This window comes from Trichosurus vulpecula, chromosome 2 (assembly GCF_011100635.1).
Source record: "Trichosurus vulpecula isolate mTriVul1 chromosome 2, mTriVul1.pri, whole genome shotgun sequence".
NCBI classification, from domain to species: domain Eukaryota; kingdom Metazoa; phylum Chordata; class Mammalia; order Diprotodontia; family Phalangeridae; genus Trichosurus; species Trichosurus vulpecula.
Genome location: NC_050574.1, coordinates 49,410,521 through 49,434,434, shown reverse-complemented (window position 1 = coordinate 49,434,434; position 23,914 = coordinate 49,410,521). Strand labels below are relative to the sequence as shown.

The 23,914-nt window shown below is 46.8% G+C and overlaps 1 protein-coding gene across 1 annotated transcript; it reads left to right on the top strand.

The window, feature by feature from the left end:
- The first annotated feature begins 754 nt into the window (after window positions 1–754).
- SDHB (succinate dehydrogenase complex iron sulfur subunit B) lies at window positions 755–23,215 on the top strand. Its single transcript, XM_036746319.1, has 8 exons — window positions 755–857; window positions 9,036–9,163; window positions 12,867–12,952; window positions 15,108–15,244; window positions 16,757–16,873; window positions 19,058–19,159; window positions 21,333–21,455; window positions 22,986–23,215. The coding sequence occupies exons 1-8, from the start codon at window positions 780–782 to the stop codon at window positions 23,061–23,063; spliced, it is 849 nt and encodes a 282-aa protein (XP_036602214.1). The 5' UTR covers window positions 755–779; the 3' UTR covers window positions 23,064–23,215.
- Window positions 23,216–23,914: the final 699 nt, after the last annotated feature.

Below are 23,914 nucleotides of genomic sequence, written 5' to 3'. Positions count from 1 at the left end.
CACGTTGGAGATGTTTTGAACCATGAGCTTGGGAACTCATATCTAGTAGCTGGCAAACAGAGATTGTTACAGCCACGGATCCTGGGAAACTGAACCCTAAGAAATAATAACAAAAATCCACTTTACACACACTAAAATCCACCTTACTTACACTAAGATTAACCTTGCTGACAGAGACAGAAAGAGACACAGAGAGAGAAGGTCAGAGACAGAGAGAGAAGGTCAGAGACAGAGAGAGAGACAGAGACGGAGACACGTAGAGAGAGACAAGAGAGAAAGACAAAAAGAAACAGAAAGACAGAGAAAGAGAAACAGAAAGTTAGAGATACACAGAGAGAGACAAAGAGACAGAGACAGAGATTCCTGAGGGAGGCAGGATAATGGGATTAAGGTGGCAAAGAGAGGGTTAAACTGAGAGGCGGGGCAGGTGGGCCGCTTGGACACGCCCCCTGGGCCTGGTCCCTCCCCTCAGGTCTCTCTGACTCCACGCCCCGCCCCCTGGGCTTGGGTCACGCCCTTATGTCTAGACCAGTCTAGCCCCGGCCCAGCTTTTGGAGTTTGCGCCTGCGCTTTGCTTGGCTTTCATTTCTCCGCTTCCTGCTCATTTCTAGTTTCCTTCCTCCTTAAACCGGAAGTACCTGCCCCCTCGGTGGCTAGCGCCTAGAGCGCCACCTCTTCCGTGTCTCAAGCGCCGCGGTGGCCGACGGGACGCTGGAGGGAAGGGAGGTGTCGTACACGCCCCAAAGCAGGGCGGGGCGAGCGTTACGTCACGGGCCAAGATGGCGGCGGTGGTAGGAGTCTCCTTGAAGCGCGGTCTTGTCCCGGGAGTCACACTCCTTCCCGGGTTCCGGGTACAGGTGAGGCCCGGCCTAGGAGCGGAGCGGACGAGGACGGCTGGAAGCAGCCGAGGGTCATAGATCCACAGAGCGGGGAGGAGCACGGGGAATCCGTAGGGCAGCCCTCACCCTTTACACGCTGGGGAACTGAGGCGGGGGGGAGCTGCGGCGTCACACAGGATCACGGCCCTGCTGGAGGGAGGCCCGAGGGCGTCAAGATGGAGTGTGGAACGAGGAAGTGTCCGCGCTGGGAAGGACTTAGAACCGAGAATAGAAAAACCTACGGGACCTAGAACAAACTCAGACCTGAGAGGGATCTAGAATCGAGGGTGTTAGCACCGAGAGAGGACACAGAATGTCCGAGGTGGGAGGGTCCTTAGAACATAGGATGTCAGAACTGGGAGGGCCCTTAGAACACAGGATAGCAGAGCCGGGAGGGTCCTTAGAACAGAGAATAGCAGAGCCGGGAGGGCCCTTAGAACACAGCCTGTCAGGGCTGAGAGGGCCCTTAGAACACAGGCTGGCAGGACTGGGAGGGCCCTTAGAACACAGGCTGGCAGGACTGGGAGGGCCCTTAGAACACAGGATGGCAGGGCTGGCAGGGGCCTTAGAACACAGGATGGCAGGGCTGGGAGGGGCCTTAGAACACAGGATGTCAGAGCTGGGGGGCCCTTAGAACACAGGATGTCAGAGCTGGTTGGGTTTGAGGTCATCTAATATAACCTCCTCCTTTTGCATATAATTAAAGCGAGCCAAACAAGTGAAGGTGGTTAGGCCAAGGTCACACAGCTAGTTAAATCATCAGGGCTACGCTAAAGCTCATGCTCTTTGCATTGTACAGCTTGTTTGTTCTCTCTCATCCTCTCCCTCCCCCCCCCTTTCTCCCTCCACTCGTCTCTGGTAAACTTGGGCAGGTAATGAGCCTTCCCATGCCTCTCAGAATCTGGAAGGAACTTCAAAGCCCCAATTATCTCAGTTTGTACTTCAGTCTCTCGTGGGATCTTGCAGTTTATCCAGTACAGGTCTCACAAAAGAGTGAGCGTTAAATTAGCTATCAATAATTAACTTTTTGCTCCAGTCCTTCGTGGTTGCTGAGCACCTTGTTAGGCTGAGTCGACTCGATGTCAACACCCATGAGAATGAGCTCGAGCCCCCTTTCCTCGAGGAAGAACTAATGACTTTCGGCCTTGTTGCAATCTCAGCATGGCTGTGACGTGAGAACCTGCCAGAAGAAACTGAATGTTCTCTGGGTGGAGTTGAGTTTTCCTGCTCTGAGGACAGAGGAGAATCTCTGCAGTGCTAAGAATGAGGATCTGGAGGCATCCTAGTTGCTCAGGACTACAGCTTGGTGGCTGGTAGGTACACCAGGCCTGGAGTCAGGAAGACCTGAGTTCAAATGCAGCCTCCGACACTCACTAACCATGTGACCCTGAGCAAGTCACTTAACTTCTGTTTGCCTTAATCCACTGAAGAAGGAAATGGAAAACTGGTCCAGTATCTTTGCCAAGAAAACCCCTAACAGGGTCACGAAGAGTCAGACGGGGCTGAGCAACAACATTGTTGAGAATAATACAGTTGGTTCCCATTCCATAGCACTTTGTGAATTGCCAGGTGCTTTTGTTGTTGGTTTTACGTAGTCCTTTAATTATCTCCATTTTACTCTTGTGAAAACCGGGGCTTAGTTGAAATGATTTATTTGCCCACACTTGTGTGGCTGTGAAGTGACCGAACTCTTTGATTAACCAGTCAAGCCATAAGCATTTATTACACACTTACGATGTGCACCAGGCTCTGTGCTGAGCCTTAGAGACGTAAAGACAGAAATCAAGCAGTTCTGCTTACATTGCAATGAAGAAAACATGAACAAATACTGGTATGTACCTGGTGTTTACAAAATGAATGCCAGGCAGTTTGGGGAAGGAAGCCTTGCCTGCTCCACCAGAGCCCTGAGGAGCCCACTCCTTCCCCTGACGTGTCTTTCCTGGCTTTACCTTTGTCTTCCTCAAGTTCTCAGTCTGGTTCCCTTGCTTTGTTTACCTTTTCATCTGCAGGCCTTGTCTCCCCCAGCTAGAGTATGAGTTTTTGGTTCTTAAACACAGTGCTTTACACACAGTGGGTAGACACTCTGCGCAGGTTTGTTTTTGATGGTGATAATCCGCTTTATAATTACAGCTCTGCCAGTTATGAGCTTGGAGCAGCCCTCTTAGCCTCCTTGGGCCTCAGTTTCCTCAACTGTACAATGGAAAGTTTGGACCCTATGATCATTAAGATTCTTTCTAGCTCTGTAACTGTTAGCTGTGATCTAAAAAGGAGACCCCAGAACTGGAACGTGAGAGTCTGGAACCCTGGATAGCGGCGCGCCCTCCCACCCCCAAGGGACTTTCCGTTACCCCATGCTCACCTCTCCATTCTCTGAGCTCAGACAGCAGTTTGTATGGCACAACTTAGCACTCTATTATTATATTGCATCTTAGGCTCCCAGTCTCCCACCAAAGCTCCAGTTGCCCTTACACAATGTTACATAATGTTCCCTGGACTGGGCATTTCTTGTCCCATTCCCATATGGTCATCCCCGTTGCCTAAAAGTTCTCCTTCCTTGATACCTGCTTCTCTACCTCAAGGTTCATTTCAGGTGCATTCTCCTCCATGTGACCTTCTCAGACCCTGCCTCAGCTCCCCTACCCTCAGTCACATTTACCAGCTAAGGATATTCTCTTCAAATTTTCCAAGAGTTTTGTTTGGATCTCTTGTTTGCCCTATCACACTCAACTCTGTATTTTACTTAGCTGTGTACATGTATGTCCTTACCCCATCCCTCAGTAAGACATAAGTTCCTGGGGTGCAGGAACTGTCTTTTATGTGTCCTCCAGGCATAACAGAACCCTGTGTACACAGTAGATCCCTAATAAATGCTTGCCTCGGGCGTCTCAAACTTGAATCTCCAATTAATCACCTTCCAGTCTTCCCATTTCACCAGCTCTTTTCCCTTTTTTTCCCAGATAAATAAATCATCTGGATTTAGATAGGAGGAGGAGGTAAGAACTATAAACAGGTTTGCGTTTCAGACCAATTATTAATCCTTTTTTTTGTTTGTTTTTGGTTTTTTTGGCAGGACAATTGGGGTTAAGTGACTTGCCCAACAATTATTAATCTTTTAAGATTAAATGATAAATTCCTTGAGGGCAGGGATTTTATTTTACAGGGCTATCTTTCCAACTGACTTTGGGTAGGTACTTGGCATGTACATGCTGATTAGTCTTACGGAAGAGCCCGTTTGGGAAAGCAGAAAGGTTTTATTAGTGGCTGGCAGAGTTCAAAATTGAGCCAGACTTTACATCTTGCTGACAGCGGCCTTTCCCCCCACTCTCCAACCCCCAATCCAAATTCATATTTTGTCCTTCTTCTGTAGACTCTTCATGTTTTTCCAGACTGTTCTGGCTGAAATGCTGCACCCTTGAGGAACATTAGCTTGGAACCCACTGTCCTCACTCCCCTAAATCCAGTATCTAAACTATTTTATGACCATATCTTCTTGTTTTTCGGTTGTATCTTGTGAACACTAAGTGAACAATAGCCTTGTCTAGTACAAAGAGTGCTGGTCCTGGCATTGGGAGACGTGAATTTGTCTCCAGGCTTGGATACCTGCTTCTTTGAGCTTGGGTCAGAATCAGTGATCCTCCTCATTTCTTCTCCTGTAAAGGAGGCCTGGCCTCTGAGATCCCTTTAATGCTAGGTCTGTGGTCCTGTGCCTCATGTCTCCTGGGCCCCATCCAGCACAAATCAGTGACCCCGAAACCCCCATCTTCTGGCTCTTGAGAACGGTGGGTGGTACTGCCCATCTCCCAGGCAGACACCTCAGGGATGACTTTTTATCCAGTTCATTTAAACACTGATTAAGCCCCTAGAATGTGTCAGGCACTAGGGATACAAAAATAAAGCAACAAAAGGAGCTTTCTTCCTGCTGGAGGAACACCACAAGGGAACTGTATACATTTCGAGAGGGGAGTGCACTTTGCTCTTTGTGTGAATTGCTGGGCTTGGGAGGTTCTTTGGTCGCTTGGTTAGTTTTTGCTTGTCAGAGAAAGTCTTGGACGCCTAGAGAAAGGAATTGTCATTCTGCTTTGCCCTGATTTTTGGGGTGCTATTCATTTTATTACTACTATTTCTGTGGAGAGCCTCTTGTTTTTTCTACTTACCACCTTGTTTGGTAGATGAGAGTAGTAGCTCAGGTTTCAGAGGACAGACCCAGGGAGAAGTCACAGAGAGACATATTTAAATGTAAGAAACTCACTAGTGATGGTGGAGCTCCCCAAAATGGAAGGGCCACCTCCCAAGGAAGTACCGGCACCAAAGGTGTTCAGCAAAGGCCAGATGTGCCAGTAGAAGGAATTCCTATCATTGGCACAAAATGGGGGCAGCCAAGGCCCCTGCAAGTACTGGGCATCTGGTTCTAAGGTAAAGGCCTGCCTGTTTCCTTGTGAGATAGATGGGTGACCCACCTGGAATGCACTGTGAATGTGACACCAAGTAAAATTAGACTGGCTCATACTTCTCTAGTGCTTGAATGTTTTCAGAACACTAACGCTGCAGGGCACGGTTGCCATTTTACCAGTGATAGAATAAGTTGAGAGAGGCACATTGGTGTGTCAGAGCTGGGAACTTAGATGGGATCCTCAGGAGTCAGGCCCGCTGCTCTTTCTGCCATAATACTGCCTTTCTGTTCTCTAAACAGCCTCATTTTGCTCAGGTCAGAGCAGATCCCTTAGCTCGGGCCTTTCTGGAAGGGTGATACCATGGCGCACGTACGAGTGATTGCTTCAGGAAGCACAGGAGGTAGCAAAGGTCCTGGACTGGGTCTGTGCTGTATGATAGGGGGGTAAATTACATCAGCACCCTCAGCCTCAGTTTCCTCATCTGCAACTCCCACCCTCATCTCTGCCGTTTGCAGTCAGCCCTGGTCGGGAATGCTCTGCCCTTCCCCTTGCTCTTTAAGGTTTCCTGGTTTCCTTAAAGACTTAGCTCAAACCCCACCTCTGCAGAAGGCCTTTCCGGTGTCCGCATCTTCCCAAGTGCTAATAATGTCTTCCCTCTGAGATTACCTTCTGTTTACACTGTATAGATCTTGTGTGTACCTCATTATTTACATGTTGTCTTCCCCAGTTAAATGTGATCACCTTAAGGGGAGGCACTGTGTTTTTGTTTTGCTTTGTGCCCTCAACATTTAGCACAGTGCCTGGCACATAGGAAGTGCTTAATAAATGCTTGTTGACAGATGGACTGAAATGTGCCCAGAGAGGGGAAGAGACTTTCCAAGGTCACCCAGTGAGCCAGTGGTGGACCTGAAACAAGAGATGTTTTCTGCTGACTCTTAGCCCCATGCCCTTTCCTTGACACCAGAGATGACTGGCTTTTTTTTTTTTTTTTGAATAGTCTAATGACCTTGAAATTAATTCTTTTTTTTTGTTGTTTAGTATTTTCTTTCCCCCAATTACATGTAAAAATAACTTTTAACATTCGTTTTTAAAACTGAGTTCCAAATTCTCTCTCTCCCCCCACATTGAGAAGGCAAGCAACCCAATATAGGTTATACATGTATAGTTCTGCAAAACGCATTTCCATAATAGTAATGTGGTGAAAGAAAACACAGAAAAACCTCAAGAAAAATGATGTAAAAAAGTATCCTTCAATCTATTCAGACACCATCAGTTCTTTCACTGGGGCTGGATAGCATTTGTTCATCAAGTCCTTCAGAGTTGTCTTGGATCCTTGTACTGCTGAGAATAGCTAAGTCATTCACAGCTGGTCATCCTGCAGTGTTGCTGTTACTGGGTACCTGCTACGCGTCACTTTATATCAGCTCGTGCAAGTCTTTCCAGGTTTTTCTGAGAGCATCCTGCTCACCATTTCTCATAGCACTATATTATTCCATCACAATCATGTATCACAAATTGTCCGGCCATTTCCCAATTGATGGGCATCCCCTCAATTTCCAGTTCTTTGCCACCAGAAAAAAACTGCTATAAATATTTTTGTATACATGGGTCCTTTTTCCTTTTTGTTTTTTTATCACTTTTTAGTGGTATCAGTAGGTCAAAGGGTATGCATCATTTTATAGCCCTTTGGGCACAGCTCCAAATTGCTCTATAGAAGGGCTAAATCAGTTCACAACGCCACCATCAATGAATTAATATCTCATTTTTCCCACATCCCTTCCCAACATTTCTCATTGTCCTCTTCTGTCCTATTAGCCAATGTTAATAGGTATGAGGTGATATCTCAGAATTATTTTAATATGCATTTCTCCAATCAGTAGTGATTTAGAGCATTTTTTTCATATGGCTATAGATAGCTTTAATTACTTCACTGTTCATATCTTTTGGTTGTTTTGATTTGATTTGATTGTTTATCATTTGGGGATTGGCTCTTTTACAAATTTGACTCAATTCTCTGTGTGTTTGAGAAATGAGGCCTTTATCAGAGAAACTTGCTTCAAAATTTCTTTTCACAGTTACTATTGCTAACTATATTTTCCTCTATCCTATTTCCCCCTCTGCTTATTCTGTTCTTTCTTTACTGTCACCTCTTTCCTCCTCAAAAATGTTTTGCTTCTGACTACTGCCTTCCCCAATGTACCCCCCCTTCTAATCAGCCCCCCCACCCTCCTCCCCTCCTACTTTCATGTAGGGTAAGATAGATTTCTGTACCCAATTGAGTGTGTATGTTATTCCCTCTTTGAGCTAATTCCATCAGAGTGAGGTTCACTCATTCTGCCTCACCTCTTCCATCTTCCCCTCCATTGTAAAAGCTTTTTCTTGCGTCTTTTATGTGAGATACTTTGCCCTGTTCTACCTGTCCCTTTCTCCTGGTGCATTCCTTTCTCACCCTTTAATTTTATTTTTTAGATATCATCCTTTCATATTCAACTCATACCTGTGCCCTCTGTCTATATGTATGTGTGTGTGTGTGTGTATATATATATATATATTTCTATATATACTCCTTCTGACTGCCCTAATAATGAGAAAGTTCTTATGAGTTAAAAGTATCCTCTTCCCACGTAGGAATGTGAACAGTTTAACCTCATTAGGTGCCTTATGATTTCTCTTTCCTGTTTACTTTTTTACGCTTCTCTTGAGTCTTGTATTTGAAAGTCAGATTTTCTGTTCCGCCCTGGTCTTTTCATCAAGAATGCTTGAAAGTCCTCTATTTCCTTGAATGTCCATTTTTCCCCTAAAGGATTATACTCAGTTTTGCTGGGTAGATGATTCTTGGTTGTAATCCTAGCTCCTTTGTCCTCCAGAGTATCAGATTCCAAGCCCTCCAATGCTTTAATGTAGAAGCTGCTAAACCTTGTGTTATCCTGACCGTGGCTCCACAATACTCGAATTGTTTCTTTCTGGCTGCTTGCGATATTTTCTCCGTGACCTAGTCAAGTAATAGGCTCTGCTTCCAGGGTGGAGGGTGCACTGTCCCAAGCTTCAGGGGTTTTGTGCAGCCATTTTCAGTTCTTCCAAGGTGGTATGGTCTAAGGAGAGGTGTTTACTCCTCTCCTGCCCTGCGCTGTGGTCTGTGAGCAACCACAAGCACTTTCCTGCCCTGGAACTGTGAGGAGGGTCTCTCCTCCACTGTGGCCTGCAAGCTCTGGTGTGCTAGTGCTCCTCCTTGCCCTGGGACTACTACGCAGATCTGAGTGTAGGCAAAGCAACTGAGTCCTGCCCCCAGTTCCAGCAAAGAGACTCCTGTAATATCCTGCTGATCACTTGTTCGATCCCCTTACCAGCTCTGAAAGCAGCTGCTGCCACTATGAATTCAGTAACTCCCAAGGCCTTCTCCTGGTTTGCTGGGGCCTGGTTTGTGCTGGCACCACTTGTGCTGCACTGTGCTCCATTCTCACCCAGGTGTGATGGACCTTTCCTGCCAACCTTCTAGGTTGTCTTTGGCTGGAAAATTATTACACCCTGGCCTTGTATGGGTTCTGCCACTCCAGGAATTGTTCCATGGCTTTATTTAAAGGGGTTTGGGGGAGAGCTCGGGCCACTTGCTGCCTTTTTTCTGCCGTCTTGGCCCCTCCTCCTCCTGGCTTTTTTATTTTTAATCCTAATAGTAGAATTTAGAATAATATCTCTTGAAACAGTTTATCATTACATGTTCAGCAAACTGTTTATTCCTGCTTCTTTGATTTCTTTCCCCTCACTTCAGGCCTGCCGAGGGGCCCAGACAGCAGCCGCTGTAGCTCCCCGCCTCAAGAAATTTGCCATCTACAGATGGGACCCAGACAAGCCTGGAGATAAGCCCCGAATGCAGACTTATGAAATCGATCTGAACAAGTGAGTGGCTGGGTCCAGAACAGGGTTTTGAAGGACAGGCAGTGTTCTAGTGATGGGCTTGGTGGTTAATTCAAAACAACAATACCTAGTAGGAAAAGTCTACAGAAGTGACCTCCAAATGAGAGACAACTTTATTATGAAATTACACTTGTGATATGAGCCCCTTATCAAACTGGTGTGTTTAAATCTCCAGGGTTACATTTCATCTCTATTCAGGTACATGCTGATGTAACAGTGAGGGGCACCATGGAGGAGCTAAGATATCATAAGATCACAGATCTGGAATTAGCAAGCTCCTCCTCCTGGAGAATGTTCGTTCCCTTTAGAGATTGTCAGCTCTAGCCCCTGCCTGCACAGGAATGCCCTCTCTGGTGGTCCCAGACTGTCCACTCAGCTTCTGCATGAAGACCTCCAATGGGGAGCTTATGGGGAAGGGCATTCCCCTTTGGGACTGCTCCATGGGTTAGGAGGCTTGCCCTGAATGGAGCTGAGCTCTGCCTCTCTGAAACTTAGGAGCATAGATTTGAAGGCCTCCAGCCCAACACATCCCACACGGCCCTTCATTCTGCCACCAGGGCCAGGCACAACAAGTCTGTCCCATCTTCTGCACAACATCCTGAAGAGAGTAAGCATGTCCTCTTCAGTCTTCTCTTGTGCAGGCTTAGCTAAAGCTCTGCATTTCCTTTGCCTGAGCTACCTACACAACATATTCCCAAATTCTTCCGTGAACTGATTGTTCTCTTTGGGACAAATGGTAGTTTGATTCCGTCCTTCCTAAAATGTGGCACCCACAGTTCAGCTGATCTTCTTTGGCTGGCCTGTCACCTTTCCAACTCATTGAGGCATCCAGTCCATAATACCCCTCATGGTTCTTTCATGCACATTGTCTAGCCACACATTCAGTGATGGAGACATCACTGAAAAGGAAGGCGCTGCTGATGCTACCAGGTTGACATTGGGCTATGCTTTTAAAACCCACAAGCTGTATATGGGAGGTTCATGGCTTCATATGCAGTCTTATTCTTTTCAGTCCATTTGGAAATGTTCATGTTCAGCTGTCAAAGTCATGATTTTTAAAAAATTTATTAAAAAAAAAAATCAAGGAAGACATGGTGGCTTGGGACATATTTTTGTTCTGGAAGGACATACCTTATCCAAGAGGTAAAGAGTGGGGCTGAAGAAATGGGGTAGAAAGTATACTTGTGTGAGGCAGTCTTGGTGTCATGGTGGGCTGAGAACATTGGGTGAAGATTAGCAAGGAGAGAAAGAGTAGCAGGGTTATCATCTGGGCATATCATGCCAAAGTGGATGGATACAAGAAACAAATCACATGCCTGTCATTATGATAGTGTGCTGAGACGGGGAGTCAGTTATTCTGATATCTGAGGGAGTACTCTCTGCCAAAACACAGAGCACTTAATTGTACTTTCACCATGTTTGTAAAACCACTTAAGGGTTAGATCCAGTATGAACAGGCAGTCTTCAGATGAAGAAATTAAAGCTATCTATAGTCATATGAAAAAATGCTCTAAATCACTATTGATTAGAGAAATGCAAATCAAAACAACTCTGAGGTACCATATCACACCTATCAGATTGGCTAACATGACAAAACAGAAAAATGATAAATGTTGGAGAAGAGGAGGAAAAATTGGAACTCTAATGCATTATTGGTGGAGTTGTGAACTGACCCAACCATTCTGGAGAATAATTTGGAACTATACCCAAAGGGCTACAAAACTGCATACCATTTGACCCAGCAATACCACTTCTAGGTCTGCATCCCAAAAATATTATACAAATGGGAAAGGGACCCACCTGTACAAAAATATTTATAGCAGCTCTTTTTGTGGTGGCCAAGAACTGGAAATTGAGGGGATGCCCATCCATTGGGGAATGGCTGAACAAGTCGTGGTGTATGTTGTAATGGAATATTATTGGGCTACAAGAAATGATGAGCAGGCGGACTTCAGAAAAACCTGGAAAGACTTACATGAACTGATGCTGAGTGAGGGGAGCAGAACCAGGAGATCACTGTACACGCTACCAGCCGCACTGTGCGGTGACTGACTTTGACAGAGCAATGTGAGGATCTAAGACAGCTCCAAAAGGCTCGTGATGGAAAATGCCGTCCACATCCAGAGAGAGGATCGCAGAGTCCGAATGCAGATGGAAGACGACGGTTTTCTTTTTGTTTTTTCTTTCTCATGGTTTTTCCCCTTTTGTTCTGATTCTTCTTTCACAATAAGACTAATGCAGAAATATGTTTAATATGGTTGTACATGTATGGCCTGTATCAGACCGTGCACTGTCTTGGGGCGGGGGCGGGGAGGGGAGGCCTAAACGAGCAGGCCCTCCCCTGCGGAGTGTGTGCAGGCAGGAGCCAGGTGAGCATTGGTCAGGTTGGGGGGCAGGTGGGAGGAGAGATTGAATGACGTTGAGAGGTCTTTCCAACTTGGGAGACTGATTCAGTGAGAGAAGACGCCGAATGAAGGAAGCAGATCCAGGAAAGCAATCTAACGGTAGTGATAACAAAAATAGCAACAGCTGACGTTGGGTAGCGCCTGCTCTGTGTCAGGCACGGTGCTAAGTCAGCACTTCACAATTAACTCGTTGGATCCTCATAACCTTGGGAGGAAGGGGCTGTTACTGTGTCCGTTTTACAGATGAGGAAACTGAAGCTGAGAGAGATTAAGTGACTTGCCCAGAGTGACACAGCTAGTAAGTGTCTGAGGCAGTATTTGAACTCAGATCTTCCTGGCTCGAGACCAGTGCTCTATCCATGGGCCACCCCAGCTGCCCAATGTACACAATGATTACATGAGTATAAATAACAAGACCTAAATGACCCTGGGCGTGGAGTGATGTGGGTGACCAGTCTTTGGTCCTACAGAAGATAGGAGGGGGAGGAGGAAGAAAAGTAGCTGGAGGTGGAGTGTTTACCTCGTCAGGCTCAGGCACTATGTTGGCTGGTTTTCTTTGTTACAAGGAAGTATTTATTGAGAGAAGGGGCAGGTGGCCAGTATCTAGAAGTAACTGATGTAAAAACCAAAGGTATCAGCAAAACTTTGTTTTTAATTACTTCAGTTTGGCATGAATTAGGTGATCTCTAAGATCTTTTCTAGTTTGAAAGTACATGATCCTTAAATTTTTAGTGGTCACCTCCTAGAAATAGGATTTGAAATTTAAAATGGGCTGTTTGGAGAAATTTTTGAAGTTCTAACTTTAAAAAAAAAAAGGAGGGTTTATTGCAGTAAACATGGTCTTTACTAAACGGAATAATTTTATTGTATATCCCACTTACTGTACTTTTTGAAAATATAATTAAAGTAGCTTTATAAATCACGTTTCATAAAAAGCTGTTTTAGTCAATTTACTGTCTTAAGGTTTTTATTCTTTAAAACGATGATAATTTAAGTAATCTGATTCTTTCACATTCTGTTTCCTATAAATGTGCCTGGCATATTCAGTATAGGACTGTGCATAATGTTTATGATTTTATACCCTCTATATCCCACTATTTGTTCCAGTGGAAATAAGGAAGAAAAAATAAATCTAGAGATTTATTTAGAGATTCAACAAATATTTACCTAGAAAACAAGTTATGTACTAAAGTTTATCTTTATGGCAAGTAGGAAGTAAAGTGGAATAGGATGGCTAAACTCTTTGAAAGATAAGTGTTGTTTTTTTTCTCCCTTAACAGATGTGGCCCAATGGTGTTAGATGCCTTGATCAAGATTAAAAATGAGATGGATGCCACGCTGACCTTCCGAAGATCATGCCGAGAAGGTAAATGTTTCCCTCCGCTTTGAGTGATGGGGCCTAAGCCGGCCAGGATGGGGCTGATAGGACGTCTTCAGAAGGATTCTCCTCTCCCTTGATCACTCCCTATCCTGGTGATGACACTCAGAATCATGAGTCAGTTTGATTCAAGAGTGCAAGCTCTTGCTAAGGCTGCAGAGACAGGACTGACATCTGGATGGGTCCTCTGCTTTATTCTGATATTTAAGGAAATGTATTCCTGTAAATGTTTTTCTTTGTTCAATCGGATACTTTTAAGGAACTTCTCCCCTTCAGAGACATGAAAATAAATTCAAGCCGTTTGACAAAAAACAACAACAACAAAGTCTAAACAAAATTAAGGCCTTTGCCTAATGAGAAACAGATTTGTCATGGCCAGAATCCATGTGAGTTTCATGAGCTGATTTTTAGAAACCTGATCATGGAAAGCTTGTTCCAGGGACATTGTAGTGAAAGGAAAGAATTCTGGAACAGCTACAGGAGTGTAAATGAAGGCAGCACTGAGAGGAGGCAAACCCCGGACCCACAGCAGTGGACAGCGTGGTGCCCCTGTCTAAGTTAAGACCTACTCCCTTCTTCTCTGCTAGACTTAGTAAACTCCAGATGTGAAGGGGGGACACACAGTCAGACACAAACCTTAGAGTGGAAATGGTGGCCTTTGGTCAGCAAGTATCTCCGGCAAAACAGAGTAATGAAGAAAGCCTGTTTTAGGCTGGGGGAATAAGGATCTGAGTTTGAGTGGCAGCTCTTCTACCTAGCACCTGTGTGACCTTGGGCTACCCTACCCTGGGGGAGATCTCAGCAAGAGGATGGTGTACAGTCCTCGATCTATGTCAAGGAGGGTATTGATAAATGTGAGAGCCTTCGGAGGACAGAACCAAGAGGATGGGGAGGATTGATCCGCAGGATCACTTCTCATAAGAATCATGTAAAGAAACTGGGGGTGCTTAGACAGAAGGAGAAAAGACCGATTTAGACTGAGAAGGAGTGGCCTGGGAGCTAGCTCGAGAAGGATTTGGAGGGCTGTCCTTGGGATTGGACTTGTGCTGCTTGGAGTGAGGTATGAACCAGGAAGAGGGAGTAGGAGTCAACAAAAGAGCCAGTGGAGGCTTGATGTCTGCAAAACTCCCAAGAGGGAAATGAGCTGCCCCTGGAAGGGATGGAGCTCCTCCTGGGGGGGTCTTCGAGCAAAGGCTGGAGGGCCACTTAGCAGGAGACAGGAGGGTTGTAGCAGGGATTCTCTAAAAAGGCTATGTCAGTATGTGCCAGTATTTCTCAGTAGAACAAATGCCCAGACACACCTGCTTTATAGAGGGGCTTCTTGTGGAGCTCTGAGCAGGCCTACATGAGCTAAACAAATCCCTGTGGGGAATATATTGGCTTAAAAAACATCTGGGCTGCATTTTTATTTGTATTTTTTAAATTAATTTTTGTTTTGTTAAACATTTCCCAATTTGATTTTAATCTGTTTTCTTCCTTGCTGCACAAGTTTCACACTTGTGGCCTCCATTGGCTCTGAAGGGCCTTCCAGCTCCAAGATTGCCAAAGATGATTGACTTTGCCTCTCGAGCTTCTAGTTCGTCATCTGGAGAATGAGGGGCTTGGACTAGATGGCTTCTGAGATCCTGCTGTCCTGTTGTAGGGGTCTTTCAGCCTGGATCTGCTCCAAGGCTCTTCCTAACCCTGACAGTTCTGCATCTCGAGTTCTGTGATGATGAGCTCTGGCCTCCGGTCTTTTGTTGGTGTCTTATCTGCCCTTACGGCATTGTAGGAGTGAACCTGATCTTATCCAAACTTCCGAACACCACTCTTTGCACACCATAGGCACTTAATAATTTTTGTTGTATTATATCATCACGAGTTGCGCACTGGACAAATTACTTCTTAATGAGTTTAGTTCATCGTTCCTCCTTTGAAAGACAGACAGTGACCCAACAGATATTAGCTGTCTGGTAAATGAGCCCTCCAATCCCTGCAGCACATGATGTTTCACAGAAACAAGGGAGAAGGTGGCTGTGGCTGATGCTGATCGAAGCATTCGGACGGCAAAATTGCCTCAGTGGAAGTGTCAGGATGGCAGCCCAAAGAGTGAGGGTGGCACACTGAGGAATGGGGATGAGCAGATGGGGTCTGTCTCTCTTAGGCATCTGTGGTTCGTGTGCAATGAATATCAATGGGGGCAACACGCTGGCATGCACCAGAAGAATTGACTCCAACCTCAACAAAGTCTCGAAAATCTACCCCCTTCCCCATATGTACGTGATGAAGGATCTCATCCCGGTGAGTCCCTGTCTCTCTTGTTTGAGACCATAGTGGAAAGAGGACTCTTCCAGCATTCCTCCATCCTCTTCAGTCGGTGGTTTCCCAGAGGAGTTCCCTTTTTCCTGTCTCTCCAGCCTGTCCTCCACATAACTGCTAGAACAATCTTCCAAAGACATGGGTCTGTTCCCATCACTCATCTGCCAAAGAGTCATCAGTGGCTTCTTATTGCCTCTGAGACAGAGCGCAGAGTCCTCCCTTAGCCTGGCATTTCAAAGTCCTTCATAATCTGGCTCCAGCCCCCTCCCCAGACTGACTATATCACTCCTCTTCTAGCACTCTTGCATTTCAGCCCAGCTAGCCCACTCCCTGTTCCCCAAATCTGCATCCCATCCCCCCTCTATCTGCCTGCCTGCCTACAGTCCTTTAGCCTCCTGCCTGGCATGTGCTTCTTCCTTCCCTCTGCCTCTCTGGTCCCAGCCCAGGCACTGTCTGCTCAGATCTTCTCTCCCTCTTCTTTCTGTTTATCTTTGCACTTGTGTGCCCTGCTGTTAGAATATAAGCCCCTTGAGGGCAGAGGCTGTTCCATTTTTGTTTCTGTGACCCCAGTACCTAGAACTGTGCTTTGTACCCAGCAGAGGCTTAATAAATGAGTTGCGCTGGTTTTCCCCACTCAAAGGACATTCCTAACTGAGGGACAGAAATTCTGGGATCTAAGGAATGTTGCCTAGAAGGAGAAAATAAGCCACAAAACCCAGAAGCCCTTCAGTCTGCTTGGGTTGTGGAGGGACCGTAGAGGTCCAAACCCCAGAGCAGCTATGTGGAGGTCCTGACCCCAGAGAACACCAGAGTGGTTACGTGGAGGTCCTGACCCTAGGGAGAACCCCAGCGTGGTTACTTGGAGGTCCTTACCCCAGAGAACCCGAGTGATTATGTGGTGGTCCCAAACCCAGAGAACCCCAGAGTGGTTATGTGGAAGTCCTGACCCAGGACAACCCCAGAGCAGCTATGTGGAGGTCCTGACCCCAGGGAATGGGGAAGGCCTGGGAAGCTACAAGGTTCTGTGTTCTCCTACCCTCCTGGCTTTGACCTGCCAGCTCGTGGCAGGGAGAGCAGGGGAGCTGGAGATTCGGACAGCTTTGGACTTCAGTCAGAAAAGGACCCAGGAAACCTTAGTGGAGAGTTTGAGTGCTGTTAGGTGGCACTTTAGTGCACAGAGAACTGGGCTTGGAGTCAGGAAGATCTGAGTTCAAATCCAATCTCAGACACACTCTAGCTGTGTGACCCTGGGCAAGTCATTTCTTTGCTGTCTGCCTCTGTTTCTTCATCTGTAAAATGAGGATAGTAAGAGCACGTATCTCCCAGAGTTGTTGTGACCATCAAAGAGTTAATATTTGTAAAGAGCTTGACGTGGTTCCTGGCATAAGATACAGTAGGTGCTTGTTCTCTTCCCCCTCCCCCACTCCCCATCCTCGTTCCTCCGAGACAATGACTGTGGGATTTAATTCATTTATTTCTTGCTCTCTTTCTCAGGATCTGAATAACTTCTATGCTCAGTATAAATCCATTCAGCCTTACTTGAAGAAGAAGGATGAGTCTCAGGAGGGGAAGGAGCAATATTATCAGTCCCTGGAAGATCGAGAGAAGCTGGTATTACTGTGTTTGGTGTTTGGTTTGAGAGTGGCTTAGGGTCTTTTGTTAGTACTGTGGTTTTGAGGTGGGACCAGGAGATGCGTGCATGATTGCTTTGTAGGACTGCTTTGGGAGACCTAAATCACGGGCCAAATGCCCTAAGATCTTTCAAAAAGGCAGAGACTCAGAACCAGACTTTAGTCGTCCATCCTGTTCTTGGTCTAGAAAGGGGTCGCCATCGCTGGACCCCCAGAGAGCCTCAGGCTGGAGGCCAGGCTTTGATTCAGGGAGGCACTTGGAGGCCATTCTGTGTTGTTGACGCTGGTGAAGCAAGGCCATCTAGTTCTCAGGTGTCTGACTTTCTTGGTTTTGCCTCTGCCCCAGGTACCAGTAGGAGCACCCCTTTCATAAAGCCAATCTGACCTGCAGGGCCCAGAATCTGGCCTCAGCTGTCCACCTGGTCAACGGCCCCTCTAGTGGGCTCCCTGGCAACTGTCAATCAGCAGGGCCTCCTTCACCCAGCATTCCTGCCAGCCACATCAGTGATTTCCCATAGAACTGAAGCTTAGCTGTTTAAATACCAAAGCCTTTTTTATCTTTTTTTAATCATTTTCAACAGAAATCTTTCTAAAATATACCGTACGCATCCCTGCCTTAAATAGAGTATACTAAACAGTATTTATTTTTTAAAATTTATTCTAAGTTTTCAACATTGATTTCCACAAGCTTTTGAGTTACAAATTTTCTCCCCATCTCTACCCTCCCCCCCACCCCAAGATGGTATATATTCTGATAGCCTCTTTCCCCAGTCTGCCCTCCCTTCTATCACCCCACTCCCCCCACCCCACCTTATTCCCTTTCCCCTTACTTTCTTGTAGGACGATAGATAGATTTCTCTACCCCATTGCCTATATATCGTTTCCCAGTTGCATACAAAAACAATTTTTTTTACCACTTGCTAAATAGTATTTAAAGATCATCATTCTGACTGGGCATTCTCTCCTTGGTCACCAGAGCTGCCATTGCAGCCCCCCTCCTCAGTTAAGGTGGGCTGAAACATAACCCAGCTGACCCCCAGGTTGTTAGAATTGTATCTGAATTGAATGAGGTTCTAAGAAATGGTCTGTGGGTGTCTTCCAGGAAATAAGGGGTGTGCATGTGAGTGTACCAGCCGTCTGACAGCTGACTCAGTGGGTCAGAGGACTTTTTCACTTCCTGCTTGGGGTGGGGGGGGGGCACGTTCCAGATGGTAAAGGTTCCTGGAAGTTTGACCTGTGGGTGAGGGAAGCCATAAAGGGTGCTCGTCCTTCCTTAGATACTCCTGGGGACCAAGAGCCGAGGTTTCTAGTCCTAACTTCACACAAGTAAGTCTCAGAGACAGCTCCCTTCTTCTGATGTGTTCTAGGATGATTCCTAGAAACAGAAAAGCTTAGAACCGAGCTGGAAGGGAACTTAGAGGGCATCTGATCCAGTCATCTCATTCAGCAGCTGGGGGCACCATAATGCACAAAATGCTGGGCCTGGAGTTAGGAAGACTCATCTTGTGAGTTCAAATCTGGCCTCAGACACTTAATAGCTATGTTACCGTGGGCAAGTCACTTAATCCTGTTTGCCTCAGTTTCTCATCTGCAAAATGAGCTGGAGAAGGAAATGGCATCTTTGCCAAGAAAACCCCAGTTGGAGTCATGAAGAGTCAGACAGGACCGAAAAACAACAAAAAGGAGCCTTTAATGAAATCGAGACCCAGAGAAAGGAAGTTATTTGTCCAGAGCGGCAGTATAGGCACTTGAAATGATGATTCCACATCATCCTCCCCCTGCACCTGTGGGCCTTGAGGGGCTCAAGTTGATGTCTTAGCTGGAACCATCTTAATTTTTGTGTTTATAGCATATGTGAGAGAAACCTGATGTCATGGAGAGAGATGGCCAAGGTCAGTCAGGGTGAGTTGAGTTCAGGTCCTTCTCCCTCATATCACTGTGGACCCTGGGCAAGGCTCCTGACATCCCAGTGCTTTGGGCAGCTCTTTAAGACTGGACTACAGAGAAGGCGCCAGCCCGCATCAGTAAGGGGAGCTTCCTCTTCTGGGAATTCCCTGCCTAGACCAAAGACATCCCAGGTCCAGCAACATCCCTATCCCTTAAAACACGGCACCATAAGAGATGTCGCTGTCTTTACATTCTGCTCCTTCCTCTCTTTCCTCAGGATGGACTCTACGAGTGCATTCTCTGTGCCTGCTGCAGCACCAGCTGCCCTAGTTACTGGTGGAATGGAGACAAATACTTGGGACCCGCAGTCCTCATGCAGGTAAGATGTTCTCCCATGGTTCTGGACGCATTTTGGACCCAGTGATGCAGAGGCCCAAGAGGACAGTGAATCAGTGTGAGCGGAGTAGCTGATTAAGAGTCCTTGGTGCTCCCGTGCTCTTAGCCCAGACCACTCTGTTCCTCTGGGTTTATTGTTGAGATCCACCCCCACCTCTCCACTGGATTGTACTTCATCTTCATGTTCATGAAGTTAATTAAGGATGATGCCTGAATTACCACCGGATAGCCTCCCCAGTAGAGAATCAGTACATGAGAAAAAGAGAGAGAGAGAACCATTGCATAAACAAATGAATTAATTTTACTTTCTTTTCTTTACGACCATGCTGAGCACTGTACCCATCAGAAGTGCTCACTTTGGTGCTGAGAGTGCACAAAGGTAGGAAGCGAGCCCTGCTCCCAGCTCATAGGCTTGGGAGCCAGCAAGAGCAGGGGTGGAGTGGCCTGAGCCACAGTGAAGTCTAACCCAGGGAAGGGATAGGATGGCAAAGCAGAAAGGCTACAGACAGACTGCTCCAGGAAGGTTTGAAGAAGAAATACTCTGAGAGGAGAAGAAATCATCTTTCTCCTCTCCTCCAAGAGGGCCCTGGCTCTCAGAATCTTTCGCTGTGGTGTGGTAAAGATTTCTGATTGTGATGGTTCAGCTGCACACACAGGTGCTCTACAATAGGTTCTCTTGTGCAGTTGGCTGGACACCAACCTGCTTTGCTGGCTCTGGCTTCTTCCCTGTTTCTGTCTGAAGATTTTCCTGAGCCCTCTCTCCTACAGGGGAGTCTCCCAGGGCCTGGTTGGGACAAGCCAGAGTGAGAAGGACACCCCCACGGGAGAGGTGACCTTCGGCTCTGAGTGAGGGTTTTGGTTAGAAGACAGCAATCCAGGCAGGCCAGTTGATAGGGACTACTCAGAACAGAATCAGATTTGTGTTTGGCTTTTTTTTTTAACCCTACACCATATGGAGAGTTCACCACAGAGAGAACTCAGGGCTTTATTGTTCTGTGCAAACAGCTGGTATGGCTAGATTTGCTGTCAAGATTTTTCACAGACCCCATGATGCCCAAAATGCAAAGTTTTTTTTCTTAATAAAAACAGAATTAACCTAGTGGTCACCTAGCCTCAGGCCTGAATGTGGCCCCCAAAGGGTCACATGTCCAAAGATGTATTTCACCTGGGACTGTGGCCAGACAGTCTAAGCTGATGGGAAATAAGATCACACTTCCTTGTCATATTCAGAACAGTCCAGCAAACCCGACTATTGCTGAGTGTGTCCCATGTGTCAGCTTCTCTCCAGACCTGTTGTAGACTGGATGTGCCAGTGGGTCATCTCAGGAAGTCGACTTTTCTTTAGATCTCTTTGTTCACTTCTTCCCCTTTGCCTGGCATGAACTCTCTTCCTTTCCTTTAAGACCCAGCTCAGCTGCCCCCTCCCAGAAGCCTCCCCGGCCACCACCAGTCCCTCCTTATCCCATGGCAAAACTGATTTCTCCCTCCTCTGATGTCTCATGGCATAATTACTCTGCTCACCCTTCTCCATCTTCAGACTGTAAGCCCTCTGAGAGCATGTGATGTACCTCCCTTGGTAAACCTTAAAGTGCTATACAAAGTACACATAGTTGTTAATGTACTGATTTAATTATTACCTATGGGGCCCCCAGGGCCTTGCACAGAGTAAGTGGTTAATAAATGTTTATTGAAGTGAATCAAGAATTTCTATCAAACATGCCTGTTCTGGGCCAGACCTGCTATAATTGGAGAGAAAAGAAGTATAGATGTTTCCTGCCTTCTAGTCTAGTCAGGGAGATAAGAACAACATTCAGGACAAACAGGTCATGGCCAGACCGTGTGAGGCCAAGTGCCAAGCTGTCTGCAGTAGCCATGGGAGGTCAAAGGTGCTTACGGTGCACCACCCTGGAACCTGGTGGGGCTTCTCCAAGAAGGCAGCCTCGGAACCTTTTCAGCTTCCTCATGAGGCTGTAAAGTCCTTGAAGGCAGGGGCTGACTTTTCCCTATTTGTAGCCTCAGTGCATTTCTAAATGTGGATTGGATTGGATTCTGTGGGTGGACAGGCCAGAGCATACTCCCAGTAAAGGCATCCTCTCAGGCTGCCGCCTCCAGACAGTAGTCCTCCCGGCTATGACCAGCGGGCTCTCTTCTTCTAGGCCTATCGTTGGATGATTGACTCCAGGGACGACTTCACAGAGGAACGGCTGGCCCAGCTGCAGGACCCATTCTCTTTGTACCGATGTCACACCATCATGAACTGCACCAAGACGTGCCCTAAGGTATGCAGTGCTCAGGCTCATCAGAATTATCTGGCCTAGAGGGAGTGGGCTACAAAGGCTGCTGAAGCATTCAATGAATTCACCTGTGGGCCCACAGTGCGATGAGTAATGGTGAGCCTGGCTATCTGGGTTGGAAAGGACGCTCCGCGTCCGGAAATGTGGTCTTCCTTGCCTTTCCCTCACCCATATTTGGCCAGGCGTCTTTGCAGAGTCTTGCAGATAAACAGTCAGGACAGTGTGCCTTTAACCAAAACAAGTCAGGTCAAGTCAGTAAGCATTTATTAAGTGCTTGCTGTGGTAAGCACTGGAGATACAAATACAGGCAGAAGGAAAGACAGTCCCTGCCCTCAAAGAGCATACGTTCTGATGGGGGAAGATGGCCCACAAGAGGGTGCTGAAGGTTGGGCTGGTACACAGAGTCCTGAGGAGAGTCCTCAGCACATCCTGGACAGGAACAAGGCAGGGTAGAGAGAAGCAGTGAAACCATGGCCTGAAAATGGAATGCATGTGCTCATCTCCTGGAAAGAACCACCAAAATTCCTCTATATCCATATGTGAGAGGGAAGCTGGGGTTGGGGTGGGGGGCTGGCATTGTTTGTAAGGGCCTGACGTTTCATCAGTTTGGTAAACTCCCTCCACGAATGCAGTCAGCAGCTCCTCTGTAACATAGTGCCTCGGCCACCCCGCCAGCGTGTGGGAGGCAGGGCGTGAACCCCACAGCCAGCCTTCTCCACCTCTCACACTGCTGTTATCAGGGATGGAATCAAGGTTACCCGGTGGAGTAGAGGAGTGAGGAGCACATGGACACAGCTTCCGGAGAATCCTAGAAACTAGAGCTGGGAGGGGGCTGAATCAGCCTCGGCATCCTCCTGTCTGTATCACCGTGGGTATTGTGTCACTTCTCCGGGCCTTGGTGTTCTTATCTGTTTGAGGAAGGGGCTGCTCTAGATTATTTCAGAAGGCCCCAGAGCTCCAAAGCTATGATCCTAGGCCAGCTGCCTTAATTTACAGAGCAAGGAACTCTGAGGTCCTTTGAAGGCTGAGGAATTGTCTAAGATCACACCAAAAGTTTTTTAGCCAAGCCAGAACTAGAAGTCCGGTCTCCAGCCCGCATGCAGTGCTCCTTTCCTTACAGGGGCTTGAACTAGCACCTGAGCCCATTCATAGAGGGGAGCACTCACCAGGGAGGGGCTCGGGGAACATCCCCCCCATGCTAGGGTTTCACTGCTCCTCCCAAGGTTCTCGGTTCTCTAGAGCAGTACCTGAAAACCTTGTGCTAGGCCAGGTCGTATATGCACTGAGTCAGGCCAGATGGGAGCAAATGGGTCATGTGCCCCCCAGGTAGACCCAGAGGGCCACCTGCTGGGATCAGCCATGAGGCCCTTTGGCCCCCTAACTCAGCAGAGCAGATGTGTACATTTTATGCCACTGTTGTTGCAGCAGGGGTGGCTAAAGAAAGTGGCCAGGAGTCCCGAGTTCTTGAGTCACTGCGGTTGCTTCATGTTCTGCTTCTGTTCTTCCCCCCACCAGGGACTGAATCCAGGAAAAGCAATAGCTGAAATCAAGAAGATGATGGCCACCTACCAGGAGAAGAAAGCAAGTGCTTAGCTGTCTCCAGCCTTATCATGGAGTGTAGCCCCTACAGAGCTGAACCTAATTTATGTCTGATTGGATTTCAGGGTCCTGCTTTTTCATGAATATTGCATGTCCAATGACAGCTTCAAGAGGTAAATAAAGAACATACTACTTTATTAACAAAACTGTCCTGAGGCCTGGCTCTTTTCAAGCTGCAGAATACAGTGGGGTGGGGGGTGGCCTTTATTCTGTGCTCCAAATGGTTCACACATGCCCCAGAGTGGGGGGTGAAAGGGCTAGAAGGTACTAGAGCAGTGTCTCTGTTAATTGTTTCAAAGGTACAAGGGCCTCTTTTCTGCCTTTGGAGAAGCGGTTTTAGAATGTTAGCACAGAACTATGACCTAGGTCCCTTGTGACCTCGCTAAGAGTTATTCTGGTTCGAAAGAATGTTCAGAAAGCATCCAAGACTGACTTGTTGCTGAGAATGAATGTTATTTCACATGCAACGGTTATTGGCTAAAAGGCATCTGAACAGAAGGAAGGGGTCTGAAGCAAATGGGGAGATGAATTGAGAGACAAGGAGCTTGGCCCCCAAATTATCATCTCAGGCATTCTAAATGTCCCCCTATAGGGATGGCTAGAGATGTTGTGGTACACTAATATAATATTGAGAGTGACAAGTATGAGTAATACAAAGAAACCTGGAAAGACCGTCATAATGTAAAGGAAGAAAAAGCAGAAGGATGGAATGCAGAATAAATGGACAGGTTTTAGCGGCAGCTCAGAGTCACTGAAATAGCTTAGACTTCATGCATCGAAATGTAAATGTTGGTCGTCACTAACTGTTCATATTACTGATCCGCGTTGAATTTTAAATTAAACTT

Coding starts and splice junctions, on each gene's coding strand:
- SDHB (XM_036746319.1), top strand. CDS start 780: ATGGCGGCGGTGGTAGGAGTCTCCTTGAAGCGCGGTCTTGTCCCGGGA. Junction 12,953..15,107: donor CCGAAGATCATGCCGAGAAG/GTAAATGTTTCC, acceptor TGTCTCTCTTAG/GCATCTGTGGTTCGTGTGCA. Junction 16,874..19,057: donor TGGAAGATCGAGAGAAGCTG/GTATTACTGTGT, acceptor CTCTTTCCTCAG/GATGGACTCTACGAGTGCAT.